At 29.9% G+C, this 27,164-nt stretch overlaps 1 protein-coding gene across 1 annotated transcript in view; it reads left to right on the top strand.

Annotated features, from left to right (window-relative positions):
- LOC143236881 (RNA exonuclease 1 homolog) overlaps window positions 1-27,164 on the top strand; it is a 52,209-nt gene that overhangs the window by 21,597 nt on the left and 3,448 nt on the right. Inside the window, exons 5-14 of the mRNA XM_076475532.1 lie at window positions 553-768; window positions 8,102-8,236; window positions 8,757-9,069; window positions 13,399-13,539; window positions 15,402-15,515; window positions 16,493-16,566; window positions 18,411-18,524; window positions 22,606-22,721; window positions 23,852-23,990; window positions 26,763-26,883. Coding sequence (XP_076331647.1) covers window positions 553-768; window positions 8,102-8,236; window positions 8,757-9,069; window positions 13,399-13,539; window positions 15,402-15,515; window positions 16,493-16,566; window positions 18,411-18,524; window positions 22,606-22,721; window positions 23,852-23,990; window positions 26,763-26,883 — 1,483 coding nt within the window. The remainder of the gene's footprint in view (window positions 1-552; window positions 769-8,101; window positions 8,237-8,756; window positions 9,070-13,398; window positions 13,540-15,401; window positions 15,516-16,492; window positions 16,567-18,410; window positions 18,525-22,605; window positions 22,722-23,851; window positions 23,991-26,762; window positions 26,884-27,164) is intronic.

Genomic DNA, 27,164 nt, shown 5'->3' on the forward strand with positions numbered 1-27,164 from the left:
GTTATTTATGAAAATTGTAAGTTTATAATTGAAAGCTTAAACTTACCATGATACTTTTGGCCACATGAAGTTTATTAACATTTATAAATCAATTACTTTATTTGTATTTTTAGACTTTCATTCTTGTATATAGGTTATTAATGTATGTAAGATGTCAATGCATGTTTCTTACTGCTTTTAAGGTTGGTTTGCTAAAAGTATTACTGTTGTGTTCATTAGTCAGTTTTCTTATATATTGAATTAAAGAGAATGAACATGTTAAAAATACCTTCATCATTTGACACTCAGTCCATTTTTAAGTGGCAGGAATAACTTACTATGCTGTAGACAGTAATGGTCAACCTTTGAATGTGATATCAAATTTGTTTGTGTTAATCAAGTATGAATAGTTGTGTTAAAGCGTTTTCATGTTTCAAGTTCTTTTTTTAATGTATTCTTCTATAATCTAGTGATTAACTTTTAGTTTAGAAATTATTTTTAATTGACTTAGCTAATTTTTTTCAAGTATTAAAATGATAATTTTATCTGATGTTTTTGATTGTTGTATCTCAGGTCCATAGTGCCTTCTTAAACTGTGTTAGCCAGTCTTTTGATGGGAGCAAAAAGAGGATTGCACATGTACCAAATGCTCTGAAGTTGGCTGAGGCAGCAACTGTGAAAAAGGCAACTTTAAACCATCTTCTCACAGTATCACCTAAGAAAACATCAGCAACATGTGCCACAAGTGCACCAAAAGGAGGGAGACGAGTTGCTCATGTCCCTTCATTAGTTAGTGTGAAAGCTTTTCATTTGATAGTTGTGTTTAAAGCTGGTTTTAAAAAAAAAAGTGTTAATAAATTACTATATCTCCCAACAACGAAGCATGCCAAATAAAACTAATATAGTATAATACAAAATGTTAATGATCATCTGACGGTGTTAACTCTCTTGGGACCAGCATGTATCTTTTAAAATAGAATTTTATTTTAGCAATGTTTTAGTCAGAGATATCTTAAATTTATGTTTCATCATTATATTACAAAACAAGCTAAAAATGTTGTAACTTTCATTTCTGTCTAGCTTTGAGAAGCCTCAAAGTACAGGTTTGTATTTTGTAAGCAATTAACATTCACTGAAAATGATTCATGTGATTTTTTTCCTTCTCTGTCAATGTTGTTTATTGCTGTAGCCCTTTGTTTGAACCCCTTTTCATGACATGACCCCATCTACTCTCAATAATTACTAATGAAGCTTAGTTTTGAAAACATCAAGAACCAACAGTTAGATGATTATATAGAATAGATTCCAGTCTACAGATATCATAAATAATAAATAAAGTTGCTTTAACACTAATATGTGGTTTGCTTTCATATTGGTTAAGATACTCAACCCTTTTATATTTTTTGTATGTAATACTATTCTTAAGTGTATCATGTTCATACAACCATAAAAATTAAATAGCTTGTTTATTTATTTTAAACAAATTCCTAATAAATTGATCAAATAGAAAAATGATAAGTTGTGTAACACTGACAATATTGAGAAAATCCTTGAGTGAACCCTTGAGCAGGGTTTGAAATTGCCTGCAGCCTCATAAAAAGTGTCTACTAGATAACTTTTAAAATCAAGGTCCATTTAAGCATTTTTTAACTGAGCATAAATTATGATAATCCATTAATGGGCCTTCCAAACTTTACAAATATTCATCAGTCATGTGCAGTCCACAAATGCCATCTCTATGAAGGCTCATGCAAGAAGTGTTTAGCCCAAGCACATGTATGATAGCTGCAAGGGTGTTTGATGTATATTGAACAAGCATTGTGTGTTCAAAATGGTGTTTTCCAAATGGTTCATAGTCTTTGCCAAGGCTGTCATGGCTAAAGTACCCTCACTCTTTGCACTATCCCAAAAGACCCATGCTGCTAAGCTGCAAACAAAGTTGCTTTCTGATACTTCACAATATTTATATCCATAGAAAAAAAAAAAAAAGCAGAATTCCTTATTAGGTATTTTGGTTTGAAACCTTCAGGTCCAGAAGGGGCATGAAAGGTAACCAAAGGCAGCCAGAGACTGTAATTTCTCTTTGCCCTTCATGTGAAAACATTGGAGCTTAATGTTGTTGAAGCACGAGAGACTGATTAACAATCATAATGCTGGTGAATAAGGTAAGCAAAGTGCATTGATGCCTTGTAACAAATGTTTGGGAAGACTGAGACAATTGGGAGTTGGAGACAGGAAGTTTGTTGAAAGAAAAATAGAGGTTGATACTGAGACTGAAGAAGGCTGCTCTTTGTATATGAAGGCTTGATTATAAAAGATTGTTCTTTGTCAAACAGATGTGAATATTGAAGGAACCAAGACTGTACCAAGGATATCTGGTTCAAAGTAAGCACAAGGTGTATAAATATGCGAGATAATTAGGATCTGAAGTGACTGACTAATTCTTGATAGGGGGTGAATACATATAAAGCTAGTAAATATATTAACCTTTAAATGGGCTTTGATTTATTAAAATTGATGAAAAAGTGATTAAATAGCTTGGGCTGAAATAGTACATAAATATGTAATTTAAGTTTTCAGTACAGAATATGAAGGGCAAAAGCCCTTCTCAGGGCAGGGATCTATGGATTCAATGAAAATTATTTTGCTGTGGGGGAAAATGGGAGTACCCTGAGAAAACCCACTCTCACTAGTTAGGCTCCATATAATCCACCTGATCAGTGCATAAATTGTTAAAGGTTAAGTGGAGATTACAAAACTATTTCATACTTTTATTTTCCTAAAAAAGGCTATTGCTTGGATGGGTTGAGAGCAGCTACATGCCACTTGTCACACCAGTCTGATACCACACTGAGTGATGTTTGAACCTTAAATGTTCTGGTTGATATAAGAACTCCACATAGTAACATCATCTAGATTTTGAAATGTAAGTGTATAATTTAAATGAGGGATCAATATATCATTGACAAAGAGGTTGTATAATGTTGGGCTTAACATTGACTCTTGAGGAATACTGATTCAGAACATAAAGGCCCTGGATATTGATCTCAACTTCAGCTGTTCTGGTAGTATGAAAGCTGAATATTCAGTGTACAGTTATGGGTAGGTATGTGATTATTAATTAACTTTTACTGAAGTCCATTGTGTCATACCAAATCAAAAGCTTTTGGATGTCCAGAAAGGTAGCTGTGATTGTATTCCTTCATTTGAAATTGCAATACATGGTTTCAAAGAATTGGATGAGGTAGTCAGTTTTTGTATACATTTTCTGCTTGAATTTTCTATGTTGTTAATAATATTGTTGGTTTCTAGGCAAGAGCAAGTATCTATCTGATTCGTGATCAATTTCTTCATCAACTTACCAAGTGTGTTTAGCAAGTTGATGGATCTGTAGCTTTCAGGATTAGATAAGTTATTTTTCATAGGAATTACCTTAATTACAGCTGATTTCAAAATAGGTGGGTAATATCCTGATAGTAACTACAAGTTATTAGTTGTTTTTAAGTGAGTTATGATTTTGTTAGGAAGGATTTCAGGATTAAATTGTTAATTCCATCATCCTTTTGGGTTTTGCATTTGATTTTCCTAAGGTTAATTTTGATTTCTGCTAGAGTTATAAAATAGGTATGCAAATCATTAGAACCAGGAAGTTTGGTGAAAAAAAAATATATTGATTATTGGAACTGTAATGTTTTTACATTGTCAAAATGTTGTGTGTTAAACGAGGTGCTTCGAAAATATTGGAAAAAAAATTCAGACTGTTTTGTACTGGTAGTGGCAGTGTTGTTAATATTTAATTTTATTTATGGTTTTGTTTAGTTTGTTGTTCGTGATAGACTTGCATTTCTGTTAGAATTTGGAAGGGTCAAGTTTGGATTTATCTACTAGTTGGCAGAAGTTTTCCAAATTATGTTGTGGTAAAATAAGTTTGTTAATAAGATTATATTCAAAGCATTAAAGAATGGTTTAAGTGTAATATGACAAGTTCATATGAAGTCAGTTTGTATGAATGACTTGGGCTATGGCACTGATTATAACAAAAGTTTAATTATTAATTAATGTTTGGTTGTACACAGCTGCAATGTGCCTTGTTTAAAGCCTAAGCAGTTCAGTACACTGAAATTGGCATGTAAAAGGTTAGAATTGGCTTGTAAAATGTTAGCATGCCTGCATTGAGCACCATGGAAACATTCTAAATAGCAATCATAAATGAAAAAGGAAATACACCTGTGGAAAGAAATGTTACTGCCCTATGAACAGTGTGACAGAATTGCATTAGAAATGCTTTATGCAGAGTACGAGTTCCATGCATAAAACTATGGGTCCAAGTCTTACCTAGTATGACCTTGTGATAATTGGATTAGTATGTTTGTCAGTTGTCTGGTGTGTAAAAACATTTAACATTTGCATTACTTGAGCAGTTATGAAAAGTGTAAAATACATGATGGAAAGTAAGACTGTCAAATCCAAAGATTAGATCTATTATTTCCAGTAAGTGTATTGGTCTTTCTGTGATGAAATATCCTTGTGCGTGTTAGACATTTTTGGTCTTTTTTTTATTAAACATGTACATTTTAATTTATGTTTAGTAAATGTGTTTTCAATTAAAAATTCGAGAACTCAAAGTGATGCAAAGATTTTCTTTCATTATTTATTTTGAATAGGAAAAGACACAACTTTAAAGGGAACAAAAGAATTGATTACACTAACAGTAGTGTTTAATTTTTTTTTAATATTTGTTTTAATTATTAAAGGACACTACTTTAATGTGAAATAAAAAGTCACTATTATACATTGCTTTAGAGAAAAATTAAAGATTATATGTGAAATAATAACAGTTTAAGTGGTCTGAAAAACTGCTCATTTGACTTGGGTTTTTTTGCAAAATATGACTTCACAACAAAATAAATTGAGGTATGTTTATATTTATATAGTTTCCTTCCTTTAAATTTATGTAACATCAGCTATTTAATTATGTGATTTTTCGACATCATCCACTATTAGAGTACATTTTACAATGAGATTTAGAACTAGCCTCTAAACCTGCTTGTGGGCTTTTAGAAATGCATGTAAAATGTATGCTCCCTAAAAAGGTTTAAACATGAGCCCTGTTTGAGTAAGCAGGTATGGTACTAAGTGAACCCTTGAATGATCTGTTGTGATATGCAAGTGAATCCTTGAATGATCTGTTGTGATGTGTAAGTGAACCCTAGAGTGATATGTTGTAATGCGTAAGTGAACCCTAGAGTGATATGTTGTGATGTGTAAGTGAACCCTAGAGTGATCTGTTGCGATGCGTAAGTGAACCCTAGAGTGACCTGTTGTGATGCGTAAGTGAACCCTGGAGTGACCTGTTGTGATGCGTAAGTGAACCCTGGAGTGACCTGTTGTGATGCGTAAGTGAACCCTGGAGTGACCTGTTGTGATGCATAAGTGAACCCTGGAGTGACCTGTTGTGATGCGTAAGTGAACCCTGGAGTGACCTGTTGTGATGCGTAAGTGAACCCTGGAGTGACCTGTTGTGATGCGTAAGTGAACCCTAGAGTGACCTGTTGTGATGCGTAAGTGAACCCTAGAGTGATATGTTGTGATGCGTAAGTGAACCCTAGAGTGATATGTTGTGATGTGTAAGTGAATCCTGGAGTGACCTGTTGCGATGCATAAGTGAAGCCTGGAGTGACCTGTTGCGATGCATAAGTGAACCCTGGAGTGACCTGTTGGGATGCGTAAGTGAACCCTGGAGTGACCTGTTGGGATGCGTAAGTGAACCCTGGAGTGACCTGTTGGGATGCGTAAGTGAACCCTGGAGTGACCTGTTGCGATGCGTAAGTGAACCCTGGAGTGACCTGTTGCGATGCGTAAGTGAACCCTGGAGTGACCTGTTGCGATGCGTAAGTGAACCCTGGAGTGACCTGTTGCGATGCGTAAGTGAACCCTGGAGTGACCTGTTGCGATGCGTAAGTGAACCCTGGAGTGATCTGCTGCGATGCATAAGTGAACTTCTGATAAAGCTGTTGTGATACTTCAATAAGTGTCTAAAAATCTTGATATTGACAAAATAAGTTAATAAAATATTCTAAAGTAATTTCTAATTCATTATTTATTCTCTCAATATCATCTAGACTCAAGTCCATTTTGCAAACAAAAAAAATTGACTTTTCAGTTTGCCACATTTGTAATTTTTTATTTTGACAATTAAACTGTCATATTTAGATACATTTTTGCCATATTATACAATGTTATCAGTATATTATCAATCATAATCTATTAACCAAGTACAATGAAAGATTTTGGGAATACCAAGAGTACACATATAATATCAAAGAAATCTGAAATAATAGTTTTATTTAGGTATTATACTGAAGATACTGTGAATTTCCATGTTATTTATGTAATAAATGAAATAATGGCCAATAATTATGTATGTGATTGTTCAGATGATTTTGAATCCATATAGCTTTGAGAGAATAATACAGCACAATTAAATAGAAATCACTGTACAAACATGTCATTAATGTATAAACAAATTTGGTTTAGCTAGTAATGTGTAAAGCTGTTAGTTTGTGTTTGGCTTAGTATATTACGCTTTAAGAAAATTAGTTGCTCGGAATGTTACTAAACAAAATAAATTTGTTTGTGTTTCACTGTTGTGTTTGTACAGTGATTTTAGTTGAGATATTCAGAGTTTCCATAGTATTTACACAATACTTGAAACTCGAATATAAGGTTTGCACAGGTCCAGGACATATGGAAATTCAATTTCCAAGCCTAGAAAGCCTTTTAGAAATATCTTTACACAATACTTGAAACTCGAATATAAGGTTTGCACAGGTCCAGGACATATGGAAATTCAATTTCCAAGCCTAGAAAGCCTTTTAGAAATATCTTTTAGAAAAAGAATTGTCGTGTTAAAACTAAAATATGTAAAACGTATGTATTCAGAATTTCTTATATATAAACAAATAAACATTTTCTCCTTTGTTCAATTATTATTTTAAATCCTATATCTTATAATTGTAAGATAATTAACTCACCAGAAAAACTAAATTTTTGAAATCAGTTGTAGGTACTTACAGAACCCTAAATATGTAATTAATCATTTATTATCTGAACTGAATAATAATGAAACCTAGAAAATATTTCTGCGCATTCTGGAAATATACCAATAGAAGTATTATAAGTTTCTGTATTACCTAAATATTTGAAACCTGGAAGATGTGCTCACAAATTAACCCAACAACAAAAATATAATGAGTTTCTGTAATATTTGCTCAATACTTAAAACCTAGAAAAAATTCCATCACCAAAGTGCTATAATACAAATACTGTTCTTTTATATTTTATGTAGAAAACTTAAAAACTAGATAGTATTCAAGTGTCTTGGGTATTACAAATGAATTATCTGTTGCTAGAAACCTCGTAAGTAATATATTAAAATGATGTATAAAAAATACTTTACAATAGTGACATTTAGTGCATAACAAAGCTTATATAAGTGTTTGAAAAAATTCAAGTAAATTTACAGTTCAGTTCTACTCTTATGATCATTTGAGTTTATTAAACTTGCACATTATATTACCATCCATATTTTAAGATAAAGACAAGAATAATTCTTCATAGATTTGTTAGTTGTAACTTTTATAATTATGACAATAATCAGTGCATGTTTATCGTACTAAACTCAACATTACAAGTATAATTTTCCACATATTTTAAAACTGTCTGTGTGTGGACCTCTATATAAAACTTCAGTCTTTCTGTAGTAATAGTACAGTAAGTTGTTTCTACATTACTCTTTAAGACATTTTTATTTTTTGTGTGAACTATGAAATAAAGACCTGTTTTTATATCCATTTGAGAATTTCTGTTTTACCTAATAAAATATTTTATTACCATAGCAATTAGATTTGTTTGGCATATGTTTCTAAATGTGATTAGAAAATAACTGGACATTTTGTTTTTATCCTATCACACATTAGGATTTATTAAATACTGTTCTTAACAATGCATTTTCTAACAGTAGTTTTAGAAATTTTCTAAGCACCTTTGACCTTGTAGTTTTTATTTTATCTGTAAATTATATGCAGTATTTTCATGTGTTGTTGTTTTGTTTTCTTTATAGACAATTCTGAAACGACCCGTTATACCTTGTGAATATGGAAGTAAAGTTCCAACCAATATCAGACAGAGATATTTGAATGTTTTTATTGATGAATGTCTAAAGATGTATGTCCATGAAGAGCAAGCATTTAAACGTGTAAGTTAGACACTGGTTTTATTTTTACATAATAAAAACATGATAAATGTGTTGCTTTCCTTTGTAAGTTAAATTAATAAAACAACATTTAAAATGTTGTTCTCTGTGGAAATTGTACTTTGGAAAAAAAAAAAATTTGTTTGTTTTATATCATTTTGGCATTATGCCAGACATCTTGTAGTATTAGAACAGTTAGGGTTCAGGCATTGTACCAAGATATTTATTTTTTTAGGTATTGGGATGATAGTATAAGCACAGGTACTCAATTGTTAAAAAATATATACTACATATTATTTTTTTACAGCTATATGTTTATTTAATTTGGGAATTAATTACTTATAATTTATTTTTATTCATTCTTTCATAGGCTTAATGTGACATTGAACATTAAAGAAAGGGTCATGATTTCGTACAACATTCTTTTAAATGCTGTGAATGTTTGTGAAATTGTACTGTTGCTATATGCTCTAAGTAGAACAAATGTTATGAAACTGTGTGATTTGTTCTTTCTTACATTCAGGCTCTTGAAGAAGAAAAGAATACTTATAATCGTAGCTCTAACAAAACATTATACCTCAATTTGGCTGTTAATACTCTGAAACGATTACGAGATGAAGCAGAAACTACACTGCATGAATCACCTGGAGCTGACTCTACTGTAGATGATGACATTGCCACTACCTCTAAAACCAACTCTTCATCATTGCTCAGAACTCAAAAAACCCATAATAAAGTTATCTCCCATGAATACGTCTTGGGAGGATCAAAGGCTGCTAAAACAAGTTTTAGCATTGAACGACGGAAGAGTAAACCAGAAAAGGAAGAAGTTAAAGGTAAATATTCCATCAGAAGATTACTTGTGATGGTTCTGAAAAAGAGTTCAATTAGCTGTTTATTTGGGGTTCAAAAGTTTCTGATCTTATTTTAATTGACTTAGTCATCCATTTTGTGAATAAAATGATAGACACATTTGGTTCATGGTCCTTGTTTACTCAGAAACCAAAATTGAAGCTGTGTTTTTAGTTTTAATATATATTACTAATTTTTCTTTGTCCGTAATAATAATTCAGTAACACTTAAGAAATGTTTTTCCAATCTTTACACAGAATTTGTTTTTAAAGTTTACAGAGGTTGGTCTTTGTCAAAAGATGTAAAAAGTATTTCTAATTACTAGTTCAATAAGTACTCAGTATATCTTTCAGTTTCATTTGCTAGAAGATATAAGAGCTTTGATCAGATGAAAGGAATTAATTCCCATATTCACAATCAAAACATAATTGGGTTGAGTTAATGTGCCAAAATTGCACTTTGAACTGTTAGTGCAATATAAGAGTGATGGTCAAATGCCACTCTTCTGTAAGACAAGAATAAAGAGATTAAAGTAATATTGACTATCTACCTTCCATCTTATTGGTCTGTTAAAATTTAGAGATTATTAGCACAGATGGCCCTTGCACAACTTTGTACAGATATCTGTAAACAAACAACATTTTTATAGCACAGCTATTAAGCCATTAGTAAGAATATTATTATTTATTTTTGTTTGACATTTGTGTAGCATGGTCACTTGTAATTCATTCCAAAAGAAACTCACTATTCCAGAATAAATATGTTTTATGATAGCATTTTAACTTGATTATAAATAAGCAAGATTTGTTAACGATTAGGATATTACTTTCGAAAATTAATATATTGTTATGAAAGTATTTTTTGTGTGTTGTGTGTGTAAAAGATTTTATTCAGTGCTTGTATTTGTTGTCGAGGAACCTGAAAATGAATTAATTACAGACATATTGGTGTGTGAATTTACATGTTCAAATATATGTAAATCTTTAAATAGTAATTTTTTAAATTATTAAATAGTAATTATTTTTAAATAGTAATATTTTTTTAATATAATGACGCATTTAATATTTGTTTGCATTCTGTTTTTATTCCTTTTTTAAATCTTAAGTTTTTTAATTTGTAAAATTTTTATTCCTTAGAAATTTTCAGTTATTTAAATTGTCAAAATTAATTATTTCACTTTATCGTAAGTCTCGTAATACTTGATATGTCTTGTTTATCATTTAGATAACAGTTAAGTTAGAATAGTAATTCTGCATCACAGAATACTTTAAAAATCTTTACACACTCACATTTTTTACCACAAAAAAGCTTGCATTTAAACTTTATTATTGTGCATTTAGTTCAAATTAGTTACTTTGTAACTGAATAAACAGTTGTGTAGGAAATTATAGTATGATAATTACATTCCTCATTGCAACATTTTAGTATATATGCTGTACAGACATACTGAAATTTTTCCACATAATTCAGATTTTTTAAAGATAGATTTTCCCAAAGATATATTACACAAAATATAATTTTTTTACAGACTTAGAAAAGTTTAAACATTTTGTGACAATTTGGATCCAGTATTGGATTTCTGACCAGGCATTTACTTTATAATAATTATGGAAATGGTTAAAGCTATGTTAAGATTAATCATTTGTTACTGAAAAATGTTCTATGTACTAAAACATCAATGAATTTTGTCACATTTAAATATTAGCCCTTCCTCCAGCCTCATGAATATTGCATAACCTTGTAACCACTATGCAAGTATTTTGTAACCATGAAGGTATATATACTTAATGTGCTCTGAAAGTACTTAAAGTTCATTTAAAAAATTTGGGAAGTTTTCACTAAACATTATCTTTTTCTAGACAAGAAATAATAATAAGTCATAAATATATGGATGCAGTGTTGCTGTTTCAATAAAGTGAATTTTTCATTTTAAAATTAAAAGTACTTTTCTTTATTTTCAAATTTCATTAAGCAATCTTCATTTGACTGACCTTGTAACTGCCCTAAAACATCAGGAAATAATTACAAATCACCTTTTTTTTAAGAATGACTGCAAATTGTAACAAGAAATTACAGTTTTTTTATCCTAAATTGCTCAAAGTTCATAACAATATGCATCTATTTATACTTAGTTTTGTTGTTTCACTGTCCATTGAATGGCACCTAACTATTAATCTTGTCACAAAACTGATCTGATGATACCATATCAAATTGCTGCAATTTTATCCTTATTTTCATAACATACCTAATTTTACCTTGTCTAAACTAATAAGTTTATTTTTTATTTCAGTTAATTTTACAATAATATGTGGTATAAAAAAAAGGTAATTACTTGGGTCTTCTTTTCTTTTGTTGTTGACTGTCAGTGAAATTTAATTTAAGACTACTTTATGTTAATGGCACTACTACACTAAATATTTTGTTTTATCTAACTAAATACTGCACCTAAGAGAACTAAGTAATACCATGCAAAAAATAATATAACAGTCATAATGTTTCTGGTTTTGTAACTGTGTAATAAGAGCTTTTAAAAAAATTGCCCAAGCATGTCAGTGTAATTCCTGTGAAAATAAATTTAAATAACTAAATATCACTCAGAAAACAACATAACACATCATTTGATAGATTACAATTCTGACTTCTGTACTGGTTTTAAATAATATAAAATGTTGGAGAAAACTTTGCAATTTTTTAATATGTGGGTGTGGCAAATGGATTTGATTTTCTAGTTTATGGCTTCATAAACAGACAAGATCACAGGCTATAAAAATTATGCTTTGCCTGACTGGTATCTATACTATAATGAGCAATTTGTCTTGTCCCTCCTTCTTGAGGGAGTAGTAAATTATTTATTGAAGAGGGAAGACTTAGAGAATAAATATCTTAGTTCTTATACTTGGGGTGACTGATGATTTTTAATATATTTTTTATAAGCTCAGCCCATTTGACCAACCTTGAAACTACCACAAAAATACAAATATTCATTTTCTTTATAGAATAACTATATTGTTACAGACAATTACATGGTTTTTATTCTAACAGCTAAGACTAATGCTTTACAAATCTCCCAGTCATTTAAATTTTTTGCTTTAATATCACTCAGAACCAAGATGAATATCACAGTGGAAAAGCTTTTTTTCTTCCTTTCTATAAATAGAGCTTCAAATTACCATTGTGCTCAGTGAAATAACGTATTGTCATAAAATGTGATTGTGCTATAGAATGTCTTTTACATATATATAGCCTTCTCCATTTAGTTTTTCTTATCTAACCTTATAACTTTCTAATTTGTATATTTTAGTCATTTGTATAAAGAATTAATAACAAATATACATAAAATAATAAAAACTCTGCCTATAATTGGTTCTTGTACTTTTTCTCTCAGTGTATTACAACTTTTTATGTTAATACATTCCATAATTTTATTTATTGTAAATGTGCTACTTAAAATGTTACTATTAACATAAAACAAAAGAAAACATGTCATAAAACTTTTAAAATGTAACCGACTTTCTAACTAAGCTGTATGGGCATTAAAATGTTTCCTTAACAGCTCTAGGCAATCTGAAAATTTCTACATAAACAACATCTGTGTAACTCATTACTTAGCATGCTACGAGTTATTTTGTGATGCTCTTCAAAGATGTTGAAAAATTATCTGCTACCATGAATAAGGAGATCTTTTTTTCATGGTATTAACTCTCTACTAAATAATGCAAATTTGAATTCATCTCTTTATCACATTATATCTCATGACTGTGTATTAGATGTATCCTGCTAATTGTCCTATTCAGGTTATGGCCAACACTGGTATAAAAAAAAAACCTCTTATTTGGCATTGGTATCTTTGAGCATGTACTTTATTTTTACTTTCTATATATCAGGTCCATTTCTTTAATCTTCCTACACATTTTGACATTGGGAAAAGTTTTATTCTTTCACAAAAATATTATTTTTTGGTTTACTTGATGATAACCAACTTCCAAATCTCATGTTCATGACTCCCACTTGTGGAATTTTAGGAATTTTTGATGACAATTTTTTTCAAGGCTGAATAAAGCTAGGAGGAATTTAGTACATTTCAAGAAATCTTGAGACAATAACGCACTTCGTTAACTGTTTCTGACCAATGCTACATAAATATTGTAAGTTTGAAATTCATAAGTGTAACTTGTGGAGCTGTAATAAATTCTTGGTTTATTTTGTTGTATGCATAAATCAGTTTTCAATCTTTTTTAATGGATATGTATTTTCAGACTGTTTTCTATACTTTTCCAGCAAATAATTTATATTAATTGATTTCATTTTTTTAGGACTTCAACTTTACAAGCTGTTATTACCATACACCCTCACACCTAAACAACTTGAAGAACATGGGTTTCCAAAGCTTCACCCTTCCGAACCAGGAAGAGCTATAATCCACACCAAAGAGAACAAAAAACAAACGTCAGATTGTAAGCATTCGTTAAATAAAATATTTGATCAAAATCTCTTACCTGTGTTATTTATTCCTGGTTAATGTGAAACATATTTCACTGTAGGTGTTAACAGAGAAAATGAGCAACAATTTCACTGATAAAGTAACTAAACTGCCATGTTTAACTACAAAATTTAGTTATTGAACCAAATCTGTACTTGTTTTACTTATAGATGTTTAAGTACAAAAATCTGAAACTAAATGGGTTTTAATTATTTTCACTACATACTAGGATTCTGAGTACTTTAAAATTTTTTCTTTAGCTTCCACTTGCTGCTTTATTTTGGATGGTTTAACTGTGCTTGTTATCTTTTATTCAAAACCAAATAGCCTGGCATGATCCGTCACACAAACATGCTCGCCCTTTCAGCTGTGTGGGTGTTATAATGTTATGGTCAATCCCATTATTCATTGGTAAAAGAGTAGCCCAAGAAGGATGGCTAGTGCAGATAGCCCTCATGTAGCTTTGCCTGAAATTCAAAAACAAACCAAGCAAAACCACATAGTATCTATCTGTCCTCTCTTAAGAGAATATATTTCCCCCAGCATCAGTTTTTTGACCAATAGTTCATCTGTTATGTCATGGCAAGACACAAGACGTATTCTCAACAATGTGTAAAGTTTTAGCTGTAGAAATTGTAGACATAATCAGAGGTTGAATTTAATAAAAAAGATAAGATGAGCAATTTTCATCTTCAGATTGTCTTAAATAAGAATATAACACATGTATTATTACATATATTTTTTAATTATAATGCCATTCTACATTGATTATACAAGTTGAAACACAGCCACACTCATTTTTAGAAAAGAAAATAGTAATTAATTTTCAAGACATTCAGTCTTTGTCATGTACAACATTTTACAGTGAGTTTGAAAACACTAAAATTCTATTATTAACAGATACCACTAGCACAAATGTAATTTAACTTTTGTTAAGATAACATATTCATTTTCTTTATTATAAGATGCAAAAACTTTCCCATGTAAATCAGTCACAAAAACACTTCATTCCCACTTAGTTTAAATGGCAACAGTGGTGATCTATAATAATTTATATTCTTGTGTCAGACGTACCTGAATCATGATTTTTTTTAATCTTCATAAATTAGTCTTATATAGAAGATGTGTATATAATGGTATAAGATGTATATATATAATGATATAAAGTTTTTCAAACAAAGCATCACATTGTTGATGCCATCACTGGTGTCACTTTAGTAGCCACACAAAACTTTTCAACCCAGAATTGTGTAATCAGATTATCACTGATGCCATCATTAGTGTCACTTCAGAAGGTATACAAAGCTTCGAATGCATTCCATCAGATTTCTTGGGGTTTTATCATTAATTTTGTCAGTGGTGAAAGAAAACTGAAAATGAAGCATCAGATTGCATGGGTGTAGTAATTGACTCCTTGAGCTGTACTTAACATGATAAATCTAGAAATGAAGATTCAAATATTAAGTAAAAAATTTTTCTTTAAAGTAAAAATATATGTTATAGAATACGACAGACAGGAACCAATTGTAACTAAAATAATGCCTAAACATAATTGTAAAGGATATTTTTTGTTGACCATAACAATCAGTGATCATTTGTACTATTATTTACATGAGAAACTGGCACAGAATTGAAGGTCAATAGCTTTGATGTCATATGCACTGATAATGATAAAAATCAGGGAATATAGAGGTTGAAATTTTATTAGCATCGCCTGTTGTTACCCTTGGTATAGGAAAATAGATTAAGAAATAATTTTTGAAATTATGTATGCAATCATTGATAAACATGTTTTTGCAGATTAATGCATAATATACTCATATTTCTCCTATGCAGCATTTGAGAGGACTTGCAGCCGTTGCCAGACTGTTTACCGTGTAAATACTAGAAAACATTATGTGAATGAAGAGGAATGCGTTTATCACTGGGGCCGCGTTTGGAAGAAAAGAAGTAAGTTGAAGTAAATTAAAACTTGTGTTTGTGAACACATCTCATTTAAATGGTAGATCAGCCATTGATACTTTCTGCGTATAACTATAGTAAAGAGAAGAAGGGTGTATCAGAATGGATAATCAATGTCTGGAAGAAATTTTAAAACCTATAAATAACTATGTAATTGCATATTTCTCTTGGATCACAATTAATTATGAATGAGTACAACTGAATATTTCTCACTGTTTAGTTTTTGATCTAAAGAGTGAAAGGATCAGGTTTATGTTATATCAGACATCCAATTAAATATCATTGTTGAGTTCTTAGTGTTAAAAAATTCTGTGATGTATATGCTGTGTTACCAAGTATACAACTGAATATTTTCACTATTTAGTTCTTATTACAAATGTTTAGAGAACAGATTGCTCTCTTGTCAAGTTTCCACCTGAATATTTTCTTGTTACAAAGCCAACTTCAGGTGACTAACACTGCTGTTTGAACAACCTGCTAGTTATCCTGGGAAGTTTTAAGACTTTTATTACTTTATCTTTTGAAAATGGCCATAATGAACCAGGACTGCAAAGGCCAACCTCAGGTGACTGACAGTGGTTTTTGTACTTATCTGTTAGTCTTCCTGGTGAGTTATGATAATTACAGTTAATCTACAGAAAGTCCTTTACAACGTGAATTACTGTAGTTTTGCTCTTAACGTTGTAGACTAGATGTAAACATTGGTTTTATGCTATTTATGTGTTGTTGTTTTTTGGTTTATTTTACTTTGTTTTGTTTTACCTTAATTTCCTATTATGAATTTTGCTAAATTTACTTTTAACTTTTCACTGGATGTTTGGCACAGTAAGCCTAGCTGCTTTGTGCCATAAAACACTAAATCAACCAACCAACTTGTTACAAAAATGTGTGGAACAGATCATTCTGCTATCATGTACACAATTTTTTTTTTATTTGCATTCTGATTAACTGTTAATTACTCTTAGTTGCAGGAAATCTGGAGAGCAGATATTCTTGTTGTCAAGGTGATACTCAATCAGAAGGCTGTTGTGTGGCTGCTGTAAGTCATATTCTTTAGCTTTTTATATATCTACTCATCTTTGTTCGTATCATATACTCTATGCAGTTTTATTTGTTATTACTGCTTGTATAGGAAACAGTGTTCAATTATATCAAAAGTAGAATAAAGTATATGTGGGAAAACATCTTAACCCTCTCTGTCTGGGCATCATTTACTGTACGTGTCACAACAAGATTTTAGTGACTTGTATTCAAAATTTGATTAAACTGCTTTCTTATTTATGTTATACCAATTAGTATGGCACAAAATCATAGCAAATAATCCATATTTTAATGGTATATACATTTTAAGTTCTTAATTTTATAAGGCAATATTTTTAAAGAATCCTGAATTTTTGTGAGTGTAAGCATTCCATCTTCTCTGTTTTATTCACTATCCCTTCAATAAATAAGAAAGTTAATGAAAGGTATTCATTATAAAACCATAATTTTTATAGCTTTAAAATTTGTTTGGCTACAGAGCCATCAAATAGAAAGTCAGATCTCTCCTGCTACACCCTCCTATTAAATGCTCTCTTTCAGGATTTATTAATAGCTCTCTCTTACTTTTAATTCTATATTATATATAACCAATAGAAAGCCAAGGTTTTCATTTATTAAAGGATGTGTTATGTTATGTCCTAAACAAGGAATTGTTAATTTTTCTTTAAATACAAGCTTGGTTCCAACAGGAAAGGTAACGACTAGCTTGGATGAATTTGTAACGGTTCTTGTCACATAGTTAGAAAGCCAAAACAAATTTTGATAGTTAGATAAAGATGCTGTCTTTTGTGTGCTATTATTCTATGCTTTTTGGTGCATTATTTATTTAAATAAGAATTATTTGGTGTATTACTACTATTAGTATAAAAGAAAAAAGTAGGGTTAAGTATCTTCAATAGTTGACAACAAAAAAGAAAACATGGGTAAGGACTTTATTTCTTCTTTTTCATATTTCTTCTTTATTAATTATTATAAATGTATCTGAAATGTAAAAATAGGAATCACTTTGGGTTACTTAAGGTTAGGTTAGGTAAAATAAATAACAATATAATGAAAATGTTTCATGAGGCACACATGCAAGCATCTCATTGGTATCACAATTTGATAGTGTAACATAAGCTGCAAATTCCACAAGTAATTTACAACTTATAATGGCATATAAGTAGTTAGATTCAGTTCAAAAGGCAATAAAACAAAAAAATTTTGATTGTAAATAGATGTGTACCATTGCAAGCTTAAAACTACTTAGGATAAACAAATATAGTTTCATGTTACAATATGAAGTAATTCTAAAAAGAAAAAAAGGATAATTGATTTTTTGTGGTTACAATGTCAATCAAATTGACCAATCTTGTATAGAGTTAGAGTAGGGAAAATAACAATGAAAATTTAAAAGTTTACTGAAAACAATCACTTGGTATGTATTTGGGAGATTTCAGAGATGAAAAAAAAATATTGTAACCTTAACATGAAAATCACTTTGCACATGCATTATTTAAAACAAATAATGTTGAAAATCTCAATATATTCATAGACAAATCTGTTATTAGTTTATTAAAAACACTTCACTGAAAAATATTTTTTTATGTTTACTGAAAGATTGACAAATTTCTTGAAGATTTACACATTATTTTAAAAGTTAGTAGTATCAAATTCATGAAGACTTCAAACAAGTACAAAGAGGTCACATGATCAGTTAGGTTGACCAAGCCCATATTGAGAGAGCTCATAAATACACATCAGTTTCTTTCTTCTAAGATCATACATTACTGATACTTAATTGATTGTTTTTCTAGCTTCATGAACCTATGTAGTATATGAAAATATTTTTGAAATGTTTAGGGACATGTTCATGAAGGTTGTGAAGAAGATATATTGAAAGGCTTTGTGAAGACACTTCCTAAAACACCTCCCATTAATGGAGACTATAAAGTCTATTCTTTAGATTGTGAAATGGTAAGTAAAACCAAAGAACTACAGTCAGAGGACAACTTCATGTGAGTGTCATTGTTAAAGAATTATATTTCATCCTTCAATAATTAGAAAATATTATTATTCAAGGAAATGTTTCAAGTTTTCATCCAAGTATTCTAGGTTTGATAATTTAATGCCCTTGTTAACAGAGTGTCAGAGGTTGTAAACATGCATTAACTCTTTTACTACTTTTGAATCAAAATGTGCATGCCATGACCTTATACAGAGATACATCTAAAATTTAGTTAAATTACTTTAATTTATGTCATTAAACTTGGTATAGATTATAGTGCAAATTTTGATGTTAAAAAATTGTAATTTCTTATTTAGAATAGTATGAAACTTCTTCAGACTAAACTGTTCATTTTAGTATTTTTGGCTACATTTCTAAAGCATTGTAACTTTCCATGAAATTTCTCACTTGTAGATATCCCAAAGCTAATCTGTCAATTTATAACAAATTTTTTTTTTTTTTGCTACATGGAAATAAAAGCAACAAAGTAAAGGCCACATGCCATGCCTTTCACATACAGTTCTGTTTTCAAAACTTTACAAGTTCTCTAGGACATTTGCCATTGTATTATTAAAAGCAAACATTTCATGCAAGTGACATTTACAGGTCATAAAGGCCTTGGACTAAGCAGATATGAACATTTTTGGATAATTTTCTTTGAATGTTGTTGACATGGTGTGAGAATTATTTTAAGCTATTTCTATGTTAGATAGGAAGCCACATAAATTATGTAAGTTGTAGGATATTCTACTTTATATGCTTGGAAATATTTAGAATTCTAAATTGGGTAATTCAATTTAAAAAAAAGAAAAGAAAAATAATTTCAAAGACTACATTTTAATTGTGTCGAATTAGGGTAACATTTCAATGTCAACCTTTATTGTATAAGGGCAAAACCTTGAAGACAAGATTTCAAAGGTACTTGTATGTATTAAGTTGCTGTATTTTTTAGTAATTGTCACAAAAGTATCTGAAATATAAAAAATTAGAAACTTATTATAAGTAATTTTAAATTATATAAACAAACAAAATAATCTTAATTAATGATATCACTGGCCAAATTTGATCATTGTTGTATAATCCAACATGAGCGTATCTGTAACTGGATCAGTAGTTTGCACAAAATTATCTGGAACAATGAATAATTATCACCACAGTCTGAGAGGATCAAAGTTAAACTGTAAGAGAAACAATAATAATAGCAATTATGTGGAAAAATGTGTTAGCTCTGGTTTAAAAGTAAATATTATGTAATTGTCTTTTGTAGGCTGCACATATTTTTAAAATGAAAAAGTCCATATACAGATATGTTAGAGAAAGTAGCAGCTAAAATGTAATGTTTCATTTTAAAAAAAACGTTTGATATGCATTTAAGAGGATTTAGACATTATTCATATGAAGTTTGATATATTTTCAGCTGAATAAGTGTATTTTCAATCTTAACATGAAAATTACTTTCCACTAAAACCAGTTATCACTCTGACTCCATATATTCATCAATAAATCTTTAGTAAAAATATTTAAATAAAAATTTGATTTGTTTTGTACAAAAGTTCCATGAAATGCTACTGCCTTATTAAAAGTTGTAGTATGAATACTCTCATGTTTACTATATGGTTACAAGGTTGGTTGGTATAATCCACCAACCCCAGGTCAAAAGGGTTAATCTTATATCTTTGAGGATTATATATCACAATATTTCAATAAGACATACTCTCTTAGCATGACCATATTTCTGTGTCATCTCTTCCATGGAATGTGTGTGTACTCAGATCAGAATGTGGGACAGAGACTGACACAGGTTCATGGGAGGTGGGAATTTTCTTCCTTGGGTATGTATAATAGGAATGATTATTCAAATAGGCAGTCTTAGACCATGGGATACCACATTACAGTTTTGGTTTCCTTGTGTATAAATCGGGGTTAAGGTGCATGTGTCATGACCTTTTACTAATTAAATTCTCAGTCTTCACTAATATGTTCCATGTGATGCTTCTTTGCTCCAAACTGTCAATTTTAGGTTTTCTTTCTACCCATATGTGGATGTCTGATTATCCTATAAATTACATATTTAATATACTCATTTGGAAAGGTTCTCAAAAGCTCAGTTGGCAAAAATGCTGGCAGTCACTAGTGTTTACATACACATATCATACACATCATAAAAAATTCTTACACTACAGAATATTTTGCAAATTTAGAAGATGGGTAGGACTTTCACAACAGACATTTAACAGTGTAAATTACAACGGAAACAAACACGGGAATTAAAATATATAGTAATAGTAAATTTCTTACAGCTATTAGATTGTTTATAACAACTAGAAAGAAAGGCCACTGATATACTGATTATCTACTAGGATCATTCAGATAACAGGTTTTATTTTCTTTGTTTCTTATTGTGTAAGTTCAGCTAAACCACTTATTGAACTTTTTTAATCCAATTATACCTTAGCCAATTAAATTATGAGTTATAAGATATTCTGTGTACTTCTCAATATTTTGTATTCTAAGTTGCATATTTAAATTTAAAATAAATTAATATTTACTACCAACATCCCTACCAAACAAAATCAAGTGTCCTTACGTATGTACGTACTATTTTTTGTTTTTTTATGTATTTTTTATTTATTGTTATAAAAATACTAGATTAAGAAATGGAAACTTGGTAGGTTAGATAAACAACTTTAAAAAAAATTAAATAAAAAGATTTATCGTTGAGAAATGTATACAGACTGCTGGTTTTTTTACACTGTTTTAGCATTTTGATATTATTCTGAAAATAATAAAAACAATGCTGAAAGTTTAGGAAACTGAATATCTTAGGATAAGTAAGTGTGATTGTCTGTTACAATATGCAGTAATTTTAGATAAAGCAAAGGGGAAGTTATATTTTGTATTTTTGTTTTACATGGTGGTTATAAAGTCAGACAGATCGGCTGAGCTTTTATACAGTTAGTGGTGGAGAAAATAACAGGCAAAATATATAAAATTTTCTATAAATCCTCCTGATATTCCTTTAGGATGGTTTAGAGACAACTGGAATATAAAATTAACACTGAAAAAAAAATGTTTTCATTCTAGGCATGAAAATCACCTTCTTTATTAAATTGACAGACAAATCTTTAGTAGAAGTACTTTATCAAAACTTGTAATTTGCTGTATACAAAAGACTTATAATGGATTCTGAGACTTAAAATATTTATGTAATGTAGTATTCCTCTGATTAATGTTATATTTTCTATCACCAGTTTCATCACTATTCTCACCTTAATGATTACACTATTATTGCTCATTTCAATGGTACACAACAGTGAATGTAGGACTTTCAACAAGACAGTGATAACTATTATTGTTTTAATTTACAGAACATTGATTGTAGGACTTTCAAGAATGGCAGATATTCTATTATTACTTGTTTCATTGTTAAACAGCAGTGAAAGTAGAACTTTCAATAAGACAGTGATAACTATTACTGTTTCAATTTACAAAACAGTGAATGTAGGACTTTCAAGAATAGCAGATATTCTATTATTACTTGTTTCATTGTTACAGGACAGTGAATGTAGGGCTTTCAACAAGAATATCAGTTATTCTGTTATTACTCTTTTCATTGTTACAGAACAGTGAATGTAGGGCTTTTAACAAGATAGTGATAACCTTTATTGTTTCAATTTACAGAACAGTGAATGTAGGGCTTTCAAGAAGAATAGTAGTTATTCTATTATTACTTGTTTCATTGTTAAACAACAGTAAAAGTAGAACAAGACAGTGATAACTATTATTGTTTCAATTTACAGAACAGTGATTGTAGGACTTTCAAGAATAGCAGATATTCTATTATTACTTGTTTCATTGTTACAGAACAGTGAATGTAGGACTTTCAACAATAATAATAGTTATTCTGTTATTTCTCATTTTATTGTTACACAACAGTGAATGCAGAACTCTGAAGAACAGTAGTTATTCTATTATTTCTTGTTTATTGTTACACAATAACTAATATAGATCTTTCAACAAGAGCAGTGATTCTATTATTGTTTGTTTCAGTGTTATACAACAGCAGGTATGGAACTTACAAGAATAACAGTGATTGGTCCAACACTCCAGCCTGTTTATGAAGCTTTAGTGAAGCCAGAAAATCCAATTTTGGACTATAACACAAGGTAGGTTGTACAGCTGTAGTGCTAGTTAAATGACTTGTTTTGAACTTATCTGCTTTTGAAAATGATGAAGTAATTCAGGTCTTGTTCATAAATTTTAGAATGAAGAAATGTATTTCTTAAATACAACAAGCTTTGGAAGAAATTAATTTTGTATAGAAACTGTTATTTCTTGTTGTGAAAGTTGTGGAGAGCTATAATGAGCATATCTGGGTGTGACTATTGTGCATTCACCTCAGTCATTCTTCCATAGTCTAGCTAATAAACATAAAGAAACTCGATTTGGAAAACTTTCTTTGTCGGAAAGAACAAGTGTTGTGTATTTCAAGTCTCTTAACTTTTATATAATTAATTATCCAGTCTACATTCTCCAGATGCTATTGTGATTAAACCAGATGTTCCAAGTACTTTGTATAAGTTATGAAGTTTGATATTATTGTCTCTGAATAACTTTACTTGCATCAACTAATACATTCTTGAACAAACATTTTGGAATTATTTTAAATTTTACCACTGTGGGTAAATATAGTCACTCATTACATAAGACTTATGACAACTCTCAACAGTTACATGATTAAATCTCACAGTGTCATCTGTTTGTAAGAGTATGTGAACAATAGTTTTCACACTTTTGCTGTTAATACTGAAATATTAATTTACAAACCTTGCTTTTTTTTAATCTCAAATTCTGTTTGATGCTTGATTTACCATAATGAGTTTTGAAATATTTATTTAAAAGTGAATCATAAAAAGTTAATATTTATATATTTTCAAAGATTTATTATCTCAGAATTGTTTAGTATCAGCTTTGAAATTATAGTTTGTCTAAAGCATTGACATTTTAAAGTCAGGATATTTAGATAGGTGTTTTTTCTTAGAAGTTAATTTACTTATCCCTAATATTTTGAAAAGCACTTGTATACGTATTTGATTTTATAGTTTCTATACAAAATAAATCTTTTTGATGCAGCATTATTTTTATGTTACTAACTTTTATCTGTAACTTTTCAAACAGATTTGATCACTTATTTTATAATTTCATGAAATACTAATTCTGATAAAATTATAAATGCATAAGTTTGTAAGGCTTGAAAAGAATTGGACATTAAATAGCTGTACAATGATTGTTTCAGATTTAGTGGTATTACAGAAAAAGACATGGAAGGAGTTACAACTAGGCTGCGAGATATTCAAGCAGTTCTTCTCAGTTTGTTTAGTGATAAAACAATTTTGATTGGACACAGCCTTGAAAGTGATCTGAAAGCACTCAAGGTAAGTCTTTCTATGAGGAAAACACTTAAATCTAGTGTTGGAACTCATTCTAATTATTTCTAAAATAAGGTGTTATCTGTTTAGAACCATTTGGTGGTTATAATGTTATGGTCAATTCCACTCTTTGATGGTAGTCACCAAAGACTTGGCAGTGGGCATTCCCTAGTGATTTCATTCCCTTTGGTTAGCATTTCAGAATTAGGAGAGGCAGCAGTTAGGTTAATTTTTTTGCCTTTTATATAAAACAAATAAATAAAACTTCAAATTATCTATTTTGTACTTCTGTGTTACATATTCAATGATTTTTAAATCATAAAAACTTTAATTTTAAATTATTTACCATACTGCAGTGGATACGTTTTCGTTTTCCCACATAAACAGGTTTCACTTTTAAAACAAGTCCTACAAACCCTCATAGAAACTTAATTAGGCAGCAGATAGGCTTACAGCTTTGACATAAAGTTTCATAATTTTATTTTTATTTAATATTTTTTTAGTTTACTACTCTTTTGAACTACAACCTAAGTAAATACATCAACTGTATTTAGAAACCTTATGTTTCTAAAATAAGCACCCAATTATAAAACACTTCACACCTCCTACAACACTAATATAGTTTAAAAAGTAAAATCATTTTGTCTAGCTTTAATATCATAAACTTATTCCCTCAAACCCCTTATCATGAGACAGCACAACAAACTGCTGAAGAATCGTTGTCAAATTTATTGCCAGACAATGAAGAATCACCATAAATATTCAAAATTCCAAAAACAACTTAATGAACAATTTCCCTTTTCAAATCAAAAGCAAGTCCATTAAAAATTCTTAGATGAAGTTAGTAAAAAAACAAAAAAAAAACTTCAAAGGTACAAAACATGGGGAGCCTATAACTCAAATTTTGATATTAGCTTAACAAAAAGTCTTAAAACTTCTTAGAAATAAGAAAGTCATTGTCATCCAAAGATCTGATGAAAGAAACTCTGTCATGATGTCTAACAGCTAAACAGTATTATTCCTTAATGGTAAATATATTGATTTGATATGTTCAAATTTACTCCATCAAATACTGACTTTAACCAAACAAACTACAAAATGTTGAACACACTACACAAGATATTATTAAAAGAAAACTATTACTTTTAAACTTTACAATTTTTTTGCATACAAACCAACCAAGAACATCAAAACTGTGGTTTATCAAAAGTCCATAAAACCTCAGTAACTTTATATCCAGCTTTGTCTTCTTATAACTCTCTAAACTGCAACTTTGGTAAATACATCAACTGAATTTTGAAACCTTATGTTTTCAAAATAAATACCCAATAAAGAAACACTTTACACTCCCCTACAACAGTTACATAGTTTAGACAGTAACATCATTATGTCTAGCTTTGTTGTTGTAAATCTATTTCCTCAAACCCCGTGTCATGAGGCAATACAACTTATTCCACAAGACTCCAAAAAGAGAATGAACATAAAACAGGAACACCTAATTGAACTGTTACAACTAGTCACATTTATTTGGTTCCAGCATAGAAATGTGTACTTCCTTCAGTTTCGTGGGCTTGCCATGGGAAATTGATTATCAGGACCTTAGCCACTCTTTTCCTACATCTCTAGAACAAATGAGATAGTTTCTTCCTTACATAAGTCTGCATTTTGACTTAGATATGTATATTATGTTTTATTGTGGCGCTACTTGTCAAGATGAACAAACAAAATTTCTTCAATGCATAAACAATCTACATAAAGACATACAATTCAATGTTGAAAACGAAAATAACTACACAAATATTACATAAACTGATTTTCTAATTATGTAACCCACCAGAAGCTAAGTGTTCTAAAAAGCATCCCAAATTTATCATATACAACATGCAAAACAGAAAGCATTGAGGAAGAAGTTGTACACTTAACAGAATGCTTTACTGACGTAACCTAATTCATTTCTACAGTATTTACACAAACTATTAATGGACATAAAAAACACAGACAAGAAACATCTAATAAATAAACAAACTGAAGAAATGCTTTGCAGAACAAAAGAAACCAAATGACTTGCACTATCCCTTATACAGAAAATATTAGTATACATCTATCAGAAATTTAGAAAAAAAAACTTATCATGAAAATATAACCTTGATATGAGGACAAGGTTCACTTTTACCCCTGGAATGAAAATTAAAAATATTAAGAAAATTATATTACAAACCAATTCCACAAATAAACATTTACAAAATATAGTGTTAACAGTTGCTTACCCTTTTACACTGATGAAAACGGGACATGTTTCTCCAAGTCCATAAGTATGTGAATGTAAACATGAGCCTGACATTAACATAATGAAAATCAGAGAAACTTGGATAATAAAATCAATCGTTCCCACAATTAACAAATATCCAGACACATCTCTATATGTCTTTTATCATTATTATCCCAGACATTCCTAATCTTGTGTAGGTACTTTACACAATATCATGTTTATTCTTTTTTTTTTTTTCATGTTCAACACTATAGATAAATAATTTGTCATCTCATGTGGATTGATATGTACACATGAAAGTAACCAGTATCTATTTTAAAATTTAAGTACTGAAATATTTTTTTACCTTTAAACTTGAGTATGTATAAATGATTGCACCAGTGATCAAAACATTGTACCTGTTTTAAAAGTATTCTTCCTTGCTGTAACTTGTAATAAAATATGTTTTTATTTATTTTTGTGTTGCATATTTAATGATTCTTTTAAGTTGTGGAATCTTTCCTTTCCAGATTGCTCACAATACTGTGGTAGATACATCTGTTGTTTTCCCACACAAGAGGGGCTTACCTTTCAAACGAGCCCTACGAACTCTGATGGCAGAAAATCTTAATAAAATTATACAGAATGATGGTAAGTTCTCAAATTACATGAAATGTTGTGTTAAACTTAATAATTATATAGAATGATGGTAAATTCTCAAGTGACATGGAATATTGTATTAAACTTAATAATTATAAGGAATAATGGTAAACTCTCAAGTGACGTAAAACATTGTGTTAAATTTAATAATTGTAAGGAATGATGGTAAGTGCTCAAGTGACATGGAATATTGTATTAAACTTAATAATTATGAGGAATGATAGTACGTTCTTAAGTAAAGTGCAGTATCGTGTTATAGACTTGACAATATA

This window comes from Tachypleus tridentatus, chromosome 13 (assembly GCF_004210375.1).
Source record: "Tachypleus tridentatus isolate NWPU-2018 chromosome 13, ASM421037v1, whole genome shotgun sequence".
In the NCBI taxonomy this organism is placed as follows: domain Eukaryota; kingdom Metazoa; phylum Arthropoda; class Merostomata; order Xiphosura; family Limulidae; genus Tachypleus; species Tachypleus tridentatus.